This window comes from Phocoena phocoena, chromosome X (assembly GCF_963924675.1).
Source record: "Phocoena phocoena chromosome X, mPhoPho1.1, whole genome shotgun sequence".
Lineage (NCBI taxonomy): Eukaryota > Metazoa > Chordata > Mammalia > Artiodactyla > Phocoenidae > Phocoena > Phocoena phocoena.
In genome coordinates, this window is record NC_089240.1 from 115,060,866 (window position 1) to 115,075,313 (window position 14,448).

Sequence of the window (14,448 nt, forward strand, 5' to 3'; positions counted from 1 at the left end):
CTATTGGTAAACAACAGCTGTATTAAGGCCTTTAAGTGTCATACATGCTTTTAAAAAAAATCCAAGTGTTGAATTTGGAGGACTTCTAATATGCTATCGAACACTTTGTTTTCCAAAAGTTTTTTTTTAATCTAGAAAGCATTTCCATTGCCATGAGGTACAGTATGTTTCACTGTACTATGAGGAAGGTAAGTGTTCAATTTCGACTTAGACGGAAAAACTAGTTTGCTTTGCTTACCATCTTTGCTGTTTCACAGGCATTTGATGCTTTAAATCTGATGTGGAATGCTGATAGATTCACTTTTTAGAAGTCATAAGCCTTTGAGAAGTTGGAGATAACTTCATTGCTTATCTATTTTCTCCTTTGCAATCAAGCTGTTCCTTAAAAGTGAGACACTACAGAGTTGCAAAAATTTGAAACAGTAAGAGCAAGCATCGTTTGCAGCTTCATGGTTGGTTTTGGCCAAACTTTTTATTTAGTATTCTGTAGTTGCTTAACACACACTTAAATGGTCTTATTGGGGAGGGGGAAAGGGGAGGTTCTTGTAGATTCCCAAGGAAATGTCAGAAAAGCAAAATATGGCCAGCACTATCCATTTGCTTTTTTGGGTTTACTGGGCGAATAGCATTTTCCTTACAATATAAGCATCTGATCTCAGGTTTTTCATACTGAGAACATTGAGATTTCAGTTTGAAGACACTCTGAAATCCTAAGAGTAGCATACCCCGAACCACCCTCTAATAGCTAGCTTGTTTGTATAGGCAGGAGGAGTCATCTCTCCATTTTAGATGAATAGATATTTTGTGAAAGATCTTAGAATTGCTTGCCTCATCATTTACTGGGGAAAAATTCATAGAAAGTGGCCTTTAGGCACACTTTTACTTGGAAAATTACAATACTAGTACACATGTCAAGTCTTAACACACTTAACATTTGCTCGTTGAAAGCAATTTCATAAAATCAAAGATTAAACATGTTTTACTCTTTTTCCTCACAAGAACATAAAAATTATGGAAGGGGAACTTAACAGGAAATTTAAAAAAGGTAACACAATCTTTCCTTTTAGTAGTCCTTGGGTAGTTATGATAGAATAGGTTCCACTTTTGTTTGTTTCTTTGAACAGGGATTTTGGTCCAAAGTTTTGTTTGTTTTTAATATCTGCTTCTGCCTCCCCCTCTATCAGATCGGCTTCCTCCACGGCCACCACCTCTTGGTGCTCCGCGGCTTGAACTGCTGTAGGAATCTCGTGGAGGAGGGTACCCCCTTTCCATAGAAGGGGGAAGCCCTCTTTCTTGTCTGCCAACCCGATCACGACCACTTGAGTAGAGATCACTTCGGCTGCTTGAGTAACTGTCTCGACTTCCACCATATCCGTCACGTGAGCTGCTGTAATCATCATAGCGACTGCTTCCACCATAAGATGGCGGGGGCCCTCGTGTAGGTGGAGCACTACGTGAGTTACCTGCAGGGTCAATGGTCAGGTAATATGGCAACACTATAAATTGTATATATACAACATTTAAATCTGAATTTACAGAATTCTTGTATTAAACGTTTACTTTCTCAACTGGGAGGTTTTAAACTCTGCCATTGCTGGCCATTAACAGGGATTTGCTCATCTGCTGAGATACGGAAATGGATGGGTTTTAATGTTTGTTTGAAAAGACTGAAGACGGTGTATTTCAAGAGGATATTCCAGACAGCTTGTTATTTTATAGTAGACACTCAGCCACTTTCCAGTGATAAGTTGCAATTTTGAACTGTAGACTTTCCTTCATATTGCAATGGTAAACATTTGATCTTGTTAATAAAATTTTTAATTGTATTTTCACTGTTGGGGGAAAACACATAAGGCTGCCAATTTAAGCAAGCAAAATCCCCTCCAAAGCAAGCCAACAGCCTCAAAAAAAAACTTAGAAAAAACAAAAGCCCCTCACAAGACTAGGAAAAGCCCAGCTGATTAAGTTACCCCCTTAAAAGCAAGCAAACATCCCTTTAAAAGCAAGCACCACAACAGCCTAATAAACTGGCTCATGAACCTAAAAACTCAGGCTGGTGATATTCAAAGACCCTCAACCAAAATCTTACCATAACTCTCATATGAATCTCTGTAGGAACCTCCACTTGGATGATCTGAATAGTCACGATCACGACCATAGCCATCTCTATCACTAAATTAAAGAAAAAAATGTATTACAAGCCCCAGAACATCAATTTTTACAGCAAAAAAATTTCTTTTACATCAAGCCATGACAGCAACAGCAAAGTCACTTACCTATAGCCTCTTGATGGATAGTCATCACGTGAACTGGAATGACCATAATCACGGTAAGTATAATCTCTTGGTGGTGGTGCATAATCTCTTGTATCACGAGAACTTGGGTAATCTCTGCTTGAATAGCTAAAGAAACAAAAGTAACTTGGTTCATATTTTTGATGAGCTCTCCCCTTCAACCTGAAGTATTAATATTAGAGACAAAACCTACTATGCTTTTCTGTTACCTGTCTTTAGTAGAATATCCATCATCTCTTGGGGACAAATAAACATCTCTACGAGAGGGCAGGGGTTCCCTTCGAGGTGGACCTCCATAACTATCTCTTCCACGTGATACAGGAGCTTAAGGAAAAATGTCCATTTTAAAAACATACCCAGTGAAAAGTCAAAACGTGAATTTACATTCAGGCAATGAAAAGCAGTGATTCAACCAAATATGACAATATGGATGTAAATGAGGAAATCCTCTTTAAAATTTCTTATGTACACCAATCTTTTCAATAATCTAGGTACAGTTTTAAGCATCATTTTTAGGATTCGCCTCAATCCTTCCTTGTGTTATGGTGATAGGATAGACTGTCATAAATGGACCATTTACCTCTTCCTCCCATTCCACTGCTGCTGCGAACTGGTCCTGAAGGGGCAGATCTTTTAGGAGGAGGACCCCCACTTCGTGGCGGTGGTCCTCTTTTTACTGGAAGTGGTCCCCTGGAAGAACTCATGTTAAAATTCATGGAATAACCACCGTCGTCTACATTAGAACAACAACAAAAAAAGGAAAATCATGTTAATGTAAGTACTAAGAAAAATCTATAGTTTTCTTTGCTTAATCAAGAATATGACCATTTCTGTTTAGTTGGGGAATCTTGAGTTCTCACTCATACGTGACTGAGCATGAGAACTGTACAGTGTATATAGAGTATACACAGAAAACTACATACAAGGAACTATACAAAGTGTATATAGTTCTCTATACGGTACTCATCTATTTAAGTCTGCATAGATTAGCAAAGTAGACATGAAGGGTTCTCCTGAGGGTTCTTTTCAAGTTACTTCAAAAAAATATATACATTGTTTCATTTTCATATGACCAACACCTAATACCTATCAAAATTTTTCTGCAAGTGTTTTTTCCTACAGAATGAATTCACCTGGATAAGGAATAGCTAATTGTTAATTATTTCAAGACACTGTAATTTAACTTAGGATAGCTTCTATGTTTTCCTTAAGTCAATCGCTTTGGTAGATGAACAAGTGTTCTCAATTTCAAAAGCTAGGGCCTTTAAAATACTTATTAACCAAAGCACACACTGGTGTGTTTACAGTTCCTAACTTATACACCAAGCCTAAAGTAAACCTAAGTCATTACCCATGTGCCCTCCACGTGAGGGAGGTCCCCTGGTTCCTCCACTTCCTCCTCTTCCGCCTCGAAGGCCTCTTGGAGGGCCTCTGCTTCTTGGAGGTGGAGGTGGTCCACGTCTACCACTTTCAAATGATGGTTTAGTGGCTTGTTCTACCTTGATGGCTTTTCCATCTAAGGACTAAATAATATCAGTGGTTAATTATGGAAATTAAAAAAAAGAACTTACAGATCCACTATGCACTGTGACACTAGTATGTCCTTCAAAATGCTGTACCTTTCTGTTTAGCACTTAAATGCCTAGTCTTTTAAGATAACTGCTTATTTGAACTAAAACCTAAGGTGGATCCACTGTACTGCTAGGTCGGTAAAGTTTAAAAACAATGCCAGACAATGACCAACTTATTAAGACAAATAACCAAAAACAAAAGCCAAGGATCCCAGACGAAGTATAATACCGAATATTCTAAAACGGAAAGATTCTTGTCAAGAATACACTTTACAAAATTTCGTTCTAAAATTACAAAGGGCTAGGATAAGAGGGTCCTGGAAAAGTATACACTCAGTAAAATTCAAGAGCTGCCCTAGACCAGACTTGAAAACATTGTGCTATTTTACGTACTAGGAAACATGGTATCGTGCAGACAGTCTCACCTTTCCATTCATGTCTCTCGCTGCATCCTTAGCATCTGCTGGGCTTTCAAAGGTGACAAAAGCAAATCCTCTAGATTTGTTGGTTTCACGATCTTTCATCAAGAGAACTAAAGTAGTTTTCAGGGGGAAAAGGAGTGTTACTCTATTTCAAACGGAAAAACAAAAGTAAATCTGTAAAAAGAAAGCTCAGAACTTCTTAGAGGACAAAGCACATTATCATTTCATATGATCAATGCAATCAAATTCATCACAGCTTACCTTTTTTTAAAATTACAATAACCCTGCATATACTTTCAGATAACTCACCTTCCACTATTCGTCCATATTTGCCAAATACTGCTTCAAGAGCTTTCTCATTTGTTTCTGTATTGAGGCCACCGATGAAGAGCTTTCCTGGGCGATCTGCTTCAACCATTTTTTCCCTCTGGTGAAAGTCTGTTGGAAAAAAAGTGTTAACCCTCCCTGGAAAAGTTTACCCAACATGTGTACCGGGGCTCATTTTTCTTGTTTACTAAAATCATTCCTTAATAGCATAATACACAGAAAGCAATTTTTTCTAAGCCTTACCAGGGAACCAATTTAATTAGTTCAGTGATAACTGTTTACATTAAAATGGTTAAAAAAGCCAACTTAAGGGAATTTCCTGACGTCCAGTGGTTAGGACTCTACGCTCTCACTGCCGAGGGCCCAGGTTCGATCCCTCGTCAGGGAACTAAAATCCCACAAGTTGCGCGGCACGGCCAAAAAACAAAAGCCTACTTAACTAATGCCTTTATCCTTAATCCTCTTTGGCAGTCTTAATCAAGTAACTACAACATTTCAAAAAGTGAATTTTAGCGTTAACACTAGATTTGTTGCTTTTTAAAAATTCAATGATCACATCCCAATTACCCTAATGATTTTTTAAAACTGACTCAGTCAAGGTCACAGGCCAAACGTAGGTCCGTAAGACCAAGCCCTCTCCCAACAACTTTGCCTTTCATTGGGATTCCCTAGTAAATCTAAGGACCAATTTGAAGTTTTAATCAAGTTATGACTCCCCTTCCTCACCAGCCCCTGCCCCGCTCGCTAGGTTGACTTTTTTAAAAAGTGTCAATATCATCGGATACAAAGTAACGGAACGTGGAAGCGCGCACTGTAACACCAAGCACTCCATGACTGCAGCGGAACCCAATTAAAACCCGTCATTAAAAACCGCGTGGAAAACACAAAATGGCGACACTTGGATTCAGCCCAGAACAACCGCCGCCGGTCAGGGGAGTAACTTTTCCCACCAGCGGAGGCTGAGAAAACTCAAATGGCTTCCGCTCCAAGGCTGCCAATGAACAAGGACCCCGCGCAAAAGTGCAAGTGCCCGCCCGGAGCGCCAGCGCCATCCCAATGCAGGTAGCGACCACGGAGGCGCGGTCCCTCCTCGTCCCGCTCAGGCCCCGACCTCCGCCACCTCCCGCCCCCAGAGGCGACAGCCAAACTTTCTGCAGAGGTACACTACGAAGTGGCACCCCAGCGTCTGCTCTCCTTCGACGCTCCCAGGTTTCCTAAATAGGTCGGCACCTCTGGGTTCTTAAAATGGCGCCCGCCACCCCCATCTCCAAGGAGGTAATCCCAAGTTCTAACGTGGCAAGAGTGAACGAAAAACAGACTGTAAAGGAGACGACTCACGTACCGAAGGGGTGGCAACTGTTTCAAGCTCCTACGAGCTCGCCGATCGCGGCTTCCTAGCAGCTCAGCACGCGGGAGGGTGGTCGATCCCGAGGAAGGAAGTGAGAAGCCACTCACACTACTGCGCAACGAGGGCGAACAAAGGAGACAGCAAACTTTATACTGCCCGGGAACGAGGCTCAAGGACCCGGATGGAGGCGGAGCTTAGAATTTAAAATGCGAACGGGTGGGGAGCGGTTCCCAGCTTCCCCATTAGCTGCCTCCGCTGTTATTCACTCTTCGCTCCTCCCCTTTTCCTGGGCCCTCAGCTCTCCAGCTGGCCCCGATTTCTAACCGTTTTCCCAACCCCCACCGGTGCTCCCCAAACCCGCGTTTTTGCTTTCCGCTAAAATGGTTCAACGGGCTTCATGTAAAAAAGAACTGAAATTTTTTGCGTGTTCTGGTGGGCCAGGCATGGTGCTAAACTTTACACCCATTAATTCTCAAAACAACGTTGATGAGGATAGAATTATGCCAGTTTTGCAGAAATGAAAAACAAAGGAGCTTAGAATTATTGTATTAAAAATACATTTTCCCCAAATATCTTTAACAAGAATTTTTAGTGAATGGGGAAAATTCTGATAAATAAGTGTGAGGAGGGGGAAAAGAACTGTATTAAAGAGACAGATTATCCGTTTACATAGAACAATTACTGAGCACCTACTAAATGGCGGGCAGGCTCTGGGCTTGGCCGTGAGGGTACAACCCAGCAAAGCGAGACAAGGGCAACGCGCCTCATTGGTAAGGCTGCCAGATTTAGCAAATGAAATACAGGATGCCCAGTCAAGTTTGAATTCCAGATAACAAATACTTTTTTTCAATATAAGTACATCTCAATATCATATAAAGTAAGCTTATTCACTGTTTATCTGAAATTCAAATGTAACTGTGTTGTTTTTTTGTTTCCGGTACGCGGGCCTCTCACTGTTGTGGCCTCTCCCGTTGCGGAGCAGAAGCTCAGCGGCCCTGGCTCACGGGCCCAGCCGCTCCGCGGCATGTGGGATCTTCCCGGACCGGGGCACAAACCCGTGTCCCCTGCATCGGCAGGCGGACTCTCAACCACTGCGCCCCCAGGGAAGCCCGTAACTGTGTTTTTGATCTGCCGATCCTACTCGTGGAGGGGATTACAAAAATTTTTTATTTTCTAATTTCTTTACAAACTAAAGAGAACATTTAAATACAATTAACAAATAAAACAATTGCATCTTGTGATTAGTGCCAGGGAAGAAGTAAACTCAGGGCTTTGATGGACAATATTTGGGACACCAAATTCGATTTAGCCCTCAGGGAAAGTCTATCTGAAGAGGTGGCTTTGGAGATCAGCTCTGAAGGAAGAAAAGAAATCCGCCTCGGGAAAGCTGGGGTGGGAGTGGGAGATCTGAAGCTTTTCAGAGAAACAAGCGCAAAGTGGAGGGAAAGAGGTTGCATGTATCAAGAGACAGAAAAGGATCCAGGGCGACCGGAATTTAAGGGGCATAAAATGAGGGAGCCAAGGTAGGCAGAACATTCGAACCCATTAAAAGATTGCAGGGGCCTTCCCTGGTGGCGCAGTGGTTGAGAGTCCGCCTGCCGATGCAGGAGACACGGGTTCGTACCCCGATCCGGGAAGATCCCACATGCTGCGGAGCGGCTTAGGCCGCTGAGCCATGGCCGCTGAGCCTGCGTGTCCGGAGCCTGTGCTCCGCAACGTGCGAGGCCACAAGAGTGAGAGGCCCGCGTACCGCAAAAAAAAAAAAAAAAAAAAAAAAAAAAAAAAAAAAAAAGATTGCAGGGGTAAGTGTGGAAGCAGGGACACCACTGGGGCTGTGTGAACAGACCAGGAGAGAGAAGACAGTGCCTTGAATTAGGGTTCAGCAGTGGATATGGGGAGGAAGGAACAATTGCTAGGTGTATATGGCAGGTAGCATGGACAGGATTTGCTAATGAATCAGATGGGAGAGCACTGGGGTTGAATTCAAACAACAGGGTAAGTCATTATGGATGACTATCTGGTATTAATAGGTGGTGGCCATTTATCAAAATGGCTGCAAAGGAGCAAGTTTGGGAATGTGGGCGAGAGTGAAGAAATCTGATGCTCAGACCAGAGATCAGGGCTAAATTTGTCGCTTTAGAAATAGTAATAAAACTCATCAGAGTTAATGAGACCACCAAAGAAGAGATTACAATGGGGAAAAGAAAAGAAGTCTGTATTAATTACTAATAAATACATGTGGAGAGGAAAACACTAGAAGGAAATATGCTAAAATGTTACCAGTTTATCTTGGGGGAGGGGTAGAATTTATGGACAATTGTCACTTTTCTTCTTCACAGTTACAGTTACTCTGCCATGGTGAATTATGGTATATGCCAGACAGGTGGTAGTAAATGATGCTCAGGTCGTGGGTAAAAGCTCCAAGGAGCTTTGGAACCAGCTTTGAATTATGAACATTAATGGAGGGAATAGTACTCAGTACAATAAGAATATTTGTCCTTTTTTCTTTTCCCAGCCAAATAATAACAAGTAAAGCAAAAGTCACGTCCACTTGCCTTCAGAATGAGTTATGTAAATTATTGAGTATAGCGATAGTTGGGGATTGGCCAGGTTGGCAAAAAGCACTTAAATGCTCGCCTCAGCAAAGGGAGTCTGCACCCCCAGGCAGAACTAGGAGAAATCCCTCCCCCTGGGCCAGCAGGTGCTCTTTCTCTGTCTCAGATCCAGGCAAAAGGACTAGAGGGCCTCTGCCGGACTAGGGGAGAACGGGGCTGATTTCTACCATAGATGTCCCTGTCCCCCTGGGTCTCGAGAAGGAAATGTGCCTCCCAGTGGAACAGATTACTCTGGTCTTTGCAGTTCGTGCTCAGGAATGTGGGAGGTGGGGAGTGGAGTGCTCTAGACTAGGGGGCCAGCACTTCCAAGGACCAGAAGAGAAAGGGAGGGGGTGGGGAATGGCTAGTTGAGGAATCTGTAGGAGAGCATCATTATGGCTGTAGCTTAGAATCTAGAGGTGAGACACAGAGGACAAAGCAAGTACCTGGAGAGGGAGGCAGAGGGCCTACGGACCGGATCAGAGGGCACTGGAGAGGGGAGCCTTTTTAAGAGGTAAAGCAAGATAATCAGATTTCATCTTAAAGAGATCACTATGGCTGCAATCCAGAGACTGTACAGGGGAAGGGAGGGGCAGGAAGCAGGGTGTTGCTGATGTAGTCCCAAGAGAGAGGGGATGTGGGCAAGCTAAGTGTGAGCAGCTCTGGCCAACAGGCAGTCGGGTAAGCAGGTCCCTCACTGCCCAAAACTAATCTCTGAATCCCATCCTTCCCCTTCATGGATCTTCTAGATTTTTCTCTTAACTTCTTTCTTTCTATTTACTCCTTTGGATTATCATTAAGTATAGTTATAATTTTCTTTTTACTCTAATTTTTCCTTTGCCTCATTGTTGCTCTCTAGATGCCATCTCAATGATTGACCAATGGTCTGAGTCCAGTGATCTTACTTCTCCACTAGGTATCCTTGGAATATAATCAGTGCTAAGTAAATGTCGGCTGAATGAATTACAAGCTCTTTTCATCCTCCATGATACTTAGTATGAGATGGGTGCATAGTAAGTGTAAGGCCAACTGGCCCGAGGCAGGGGAACACAATCAGATTCACAGGTTGCATCAGACCGAAACTCTCCGGACCACCCAGTTCCAGAAACTGACCTGGGGACTTTGCACCCGGCCCAGCCTTCCCACCTTTCGAGGGGCGGGACTAATGGTCCCCCAGGATACCCGAAAAGACCACCAAATAAGGAATACCCTGCGCCCTCCCAGATTCACCACACCCCTTTCCCTTCTTCCCCTATAAAATCTTGCCCAACCCTCGCCCGGGGACGACTTCTCTGGCCCCTTTCTTTCGGACCAGTGAATCTCGCCCCGGAGCGCTCCCTAATAAAGCTCACTTGAAGCTTTCCTCTGTTTCGCGGTGCCGTTTGTTAAGATCCGACCTTACATTTGGTGCCGAAACCCGGGAGGGGTACCAAGCCCCGCGGGTTACCGCGCGGGCCGCTCCTCCCCTCCCCCAGGAGACAACCAGGGAACCTCTACTCATCCACCCGATCCGGCAGAAAACGGGGTAAGTCCCCCTCCCTTGTTCCCTCCGACCCTCAGAGTCCCTGCCCACCGGACTCCCTGTCCTTAATCGCGGCCGCGTCAGGGATTCCTCCGTCCTCTCTCTGGGCCTCGGGCAACTGTGGAGACGTCCCAATCGCCTGACCGCCCTCTGACCTGCCGTGAATTGGAGACGGAGACCAGGGACACCTCTCTCCCTCTCCATTCACTCAGGGACAGACTGGGGGTCATGGGAACCTCACAATCAAATCCAGATCCTAAGACGCCCCTGGGGTGTCTCCTAGCCAATTTTACAGCCCTTGGCTTCTCCCAAGATCTCCGTTGCCGACGGCTTATCTTCTATTCTACTGTGGCCTGGCCACAATATCCTCTAGACAATCAATCCAAATGGCCTCCTGAAGGGACTTTCGATTTTAACATCCTCCGTGATCTAGATAATTACTGCCGCAGGACGGCAAATGGTCCGAGGTCCCCTATGTTCAGGCCTTCTTGTATTTGCGCTCCCGCCCTTCCCTCTGCGACGATTGTTCCACTTCCCAGATCCTTCTTGCCAAACAGACATCTCCTACATCCAAGCCCCTAATTTCCTTTGAAGATGACCCCTCTCCACTAGCCGACCTTCCCGAATCTCTCACCTCTCCCCCATCCAGAGCTCCTCTCCAACCTCCACTCTACCCTGCAGCGGTCCCTCCTCCTCCCGAACCCGCTCCGTCCCCTCCAACCGCTCCCCGCCTCCCTCAACGGTTTCTCCTCCCACACCCCTTGCTTCGCCAATTAGTGCATGTACACGCTCTCAGGACTCCCAAGATGCAAATCTCCTCTGCCCTCTGAGGGAGGTAGCAGGAGCGGAAGGACTGGTCAGAGTCCATGTCCCTTTCTCTCTCCAGGACCTCTCTCAAATTGAAAAACGATTAGGCTCCTTCTCTGCCGACTTCTCCCACTACATCAAAGAATTTCGCTACCTATCTCAAGCTTACGATCTAACCTGGCACGATATCTTTGTGGTTCTGTCCTCTACCTTAACCCCTGACGAAAGGGAAAGAATTCAACCTGCTGCCCGAAACTATGCAGATCAGGTTCACCCTACCGACAGCTCCATGCCTGTCGGAGCGACTGCCGTACCTGGCACCGACCCAGGCTGGACTTATCAGGATGGCCAAGATGGCCGCCGTAAACGCGACCTCATGATCCAATGCCTCCTGGCTGGCATGCAGGCTGCCGCTCATAAGCTGGTCAATTTTGAAAGACTAAAAGAGATAACCCAAGAACCTAACGACAATCCAGCTATCTTTCTCAATCGCCTTACAGAGGCCTTAACTCTCTACACCCCGCTGGATCCCGACAACCCCGGCAGGGGCAGCGGTCCTAGCCACCCATTTTATCACCCAATCAGCCCCGGACATCCGAAAGAAATTAAAACGGGCAGAGGACGGCCCTCAAACCCCTATTCGAGATCTGGTAAAGATGGCCTTTAAAGTCTATAATGGTCGTGAGGATTTGGCAGAATCCAGCCAACAGGCTCGGATGCACCAAAAGGTGGCCCTCCAAACCCAAGCTCTTGTAGCCGCCCTAAGGCCGGCCATCTCCCATGGATCACAGCATCCACGGGGTCCACAAAAGGCAACCCCGCCGGGGGCCTGCTTCAAATGAGGAAAAGAAAGCCACTGGGCTCGCCAGTGTCCCAATCTCCGATCCTCTTCTAAGCCCTGTCCCAGCTGTGGGCTAACGGGCCACTGGAAGAGTGACTGCCCTACGACTGGCCCTCCCTCAGCGTCTCCACGCGGGGGGCAGGCCGACCCAATGGCATTACCACTCGAACTGCTGGGATTGGCTGACGACTGACGGCGCCCGGACTCGAAGACCCCCATCACCCTCGCCGAGCCCAGGGTAACGCTACAGGTAGCGGGTAAGTCCATCTCATTTCTGGTGGACACGGGGGCTACCTATTCGGTCCTGCCTACCTATTCCGGGCCAGTTTCTCCTTCCCACATCCCGGTCACGGGTATTGATGGTAAATCATCCTTCCCACTCCAGACCGGTCCACTCCCATGTCACATCGAAGGACTCCCTTTTACTCATTCCTTCTTACTCATACCATCCTGCCCAGTTCCCTTGCTAGGCCGAGATGTCCTTTTCCACTTAGGGGCCTCCCTCCAGCTGGTTACACTTGACCCTAAGGTCCCCTCCTGCCAACTCCTGCTTCCTCTTCTCGGCCTGTCTCTAGAACCCTCCCCCTCCTATCCCCCTCTTCCAATCACACCAAACCCAATCAATCCCCAAGTCTGGGATACTTCTAAGCCCATAATAGCAACACATCATTCCCCCGTTCTCATCCGCCTAAAGGACCCCTCCAAATTTCCATCAAGGCCCCAATTTCCCATCTCTGAGACTCACCTTAGGGGCCTACAACCTATTATCACCAGACTCCTAAACCAGGGACTCCTTATCCCCACTGACTCTCCCTGCAACACCCCCACCCTGCCTGTCCTCAAGGCCTCTGGGGATTATCGCCTGGTCCGGGACCTCCGAATAATCAATGAGGCCATAATTCCTCTCCACCCAGTAGTACCAAACCCATACACCTTGCTCTCCCATATCTCCCCATCCACAACCCACTTTACAGTTCTGGATCTCAAAGATGCCTTTTTCACTATCCCCCTACATCCCGACTCCTACTTCCTCTTCACCTTTACCTGGACGGATCCGGATACTCATACTTCCAGTCAGCTCACCTGGACAGTTCTTCCCCAGGGCTTCCGCGACAGTCCTCACCTCCTCGGTCAGGCGCTGGCACGGGACCTCACTTCCTGCTCCCTTACCACCAGCACACTCCTTCAATATGTAGATGACCTCCCCCTTTGTAGCCCATCTCTCAGCCTCTCAAGACAACATACTGTAGATCTCCTCAATTACCTTGGCTCTTGCGGTTATCGGGTCTCCCCAGACAAGGCTCAGTTATCTGTATCTTCTGTAACCTACCTGGGGCTCCACCTTACCCCTACCACAAAAGGTCTAACAGCCGACCGCACCCGGATTATCCGTGAACTCCAGCCTCCGGAAACAGCGGAGCAAATTCTCTCCTTTTTGGGCCTGATAGGATTTTCCCGACACTGGATCCCTAACTTTGCTCTCCTCGCTAAACCCTTATATCTAGCCGCTAAAGAAACCCCTCAAGGACCCCTCACCTCTCCTTCTGCCGTTCGACATGCCTTTCTCACCCTCCGTAACGCTCTGATATCTTCTCCTCCCCTTTCTCTGCCCAACCCAAACCGACCTTTTCACCTTTTTGTGGATGAACGGGCCAGAATAGCCACTGGACTCCTTGCCCAGCCTGTAGGGCCTTCCTACCGCCCCGTGGCTTACCTCTCCAAACAGCTAGACACAACCACGCGGGGATGGCAACCATGCCTTCGGGCCCTAGCAGCGGCAGCCGAACTGACCAAACAAACACTCAAACTGACTCTGGCCCACCCACTAACCGTGTTTTCCTCCCACCGGCTGGTCGACCTCCTAGGCCACAAGTCTCTCTCCCTGCTGGGCCCCTCCCGCATCCAGGAGTTCCACCTACTATTCATTGAAAACCCAGCTGTTTCTCTTGATCTCGCCCCTTGCTTGAACCCGGCTTCCCTCCCGCCTATCTCTGGCACCGGGGGTTTTCCATCCCATTCCTGGCCTCATGTCATAGAAGCCTTCAAACCACCAAGAGAGGGACTCTTTGACACCCCTCTTTCAAATCTGGACCGCACTCTCTTTGTGGACGGTAGTTCGATACTCGGTCCTGACGGACGCCAACGGGCAGCCTACGCGGTGGTAACTATCTCAACTATTATCGAGGCTAACAGCCTCCCAGAAGGAACGACTTCCCAAAAGGCTGAACTAATCGCACTTACACGAGCCCTTAACTTTTCCAAAGACCAAAGGGTTAACAGCTACACAGAATCTAAATATGCCTTTCTCATTACACATAGCCACTCAGCACTATGGAGGGAACGCGGATTTCTGACCACTAAGGGATCCCCAGTGGTCAACGCTTCCCTCATTGCAAAACTCCTGGAGGCCCTCTAGCTTCCAAAAGAAGTAGCAATTATCCATTGCAGGGGTCATCAACTCCCATCCAACCCAGTAGCACAACGTAACTCAAAGGCCGATTCTGTGGCCCGAGAGCTTGCAAAAGGGGATCCTCCAGGTCCTCTCCTATTTTTTACCAGTCCTACCCAACCCACATATACCCTGCACGAGGAAGCTGCCTTACTATCAAAAGGGGGACACAAAGACAACAAAGGATGGATTTTTATAGACAACAAAATTGCCCTACCTCTGGCCCAAGCAGCCGGCCTCCTATCAGACATCCATAAATCCTTACACATTGGT

General features: G+C 46.7%; 1 protein-coding gene and 1 non-coding gene across 3 annotated transcripts; both read right to left on the minus strand.

The window, feature by feature from the left end:
* Positions 1-438: 438 nt before the first annotated feature.
* Positions 439-6,133, minus strand: RBMX (RNA binding motif protein X-linked). 2 transcript variants are annotated; one of them, XM_065901236.1, is made up of 9 exons: positions 5,957-6,085; positions 4,597-4,725; positions 4,291-4,397; positions 3,646-3,817; positions 2,875-3,027; positions 2,504-2,618; positions 2,277-2,402; positions 2,090-2,172; positions 439-1,463 (listed from the first exon to the last, which is right to left on the minus strand). In XM_065901236.1, the coding sequence occupies exons 2-9, from the start codon at positions 4,703-4,705 to the stop codon at positions 1,153-1,155; spliced, it is 1,176 nt and encodes a 391-aa protein (XP_065757308.1). In that variant the 5' UTR covers positions 4,706-4,725; positions 5,957-6,085; the 3' UTR covers positions 439-1,152. The 2 variants fall into 2 exon arrangements, with proteins under 2 accessions (XP_065757308.1, XP_065757309.1); XM_065901237.1 differs by having other exon boundaries at positions 965-1,463; positions 5,953-6,133.
* On the minus strand, positions 4,473-4,544 carry LOC136143149 (small nucleolar RNA SNORD61). Its single transcript, XR_010657849.1, has one exon. It is a non-coding gene; the product is annotated as a small nucleolar RNA SNORD61 (small nucleolar RNA).
* Positions 6,134-14,448: the final 8,315 nt, after the last annotated feature.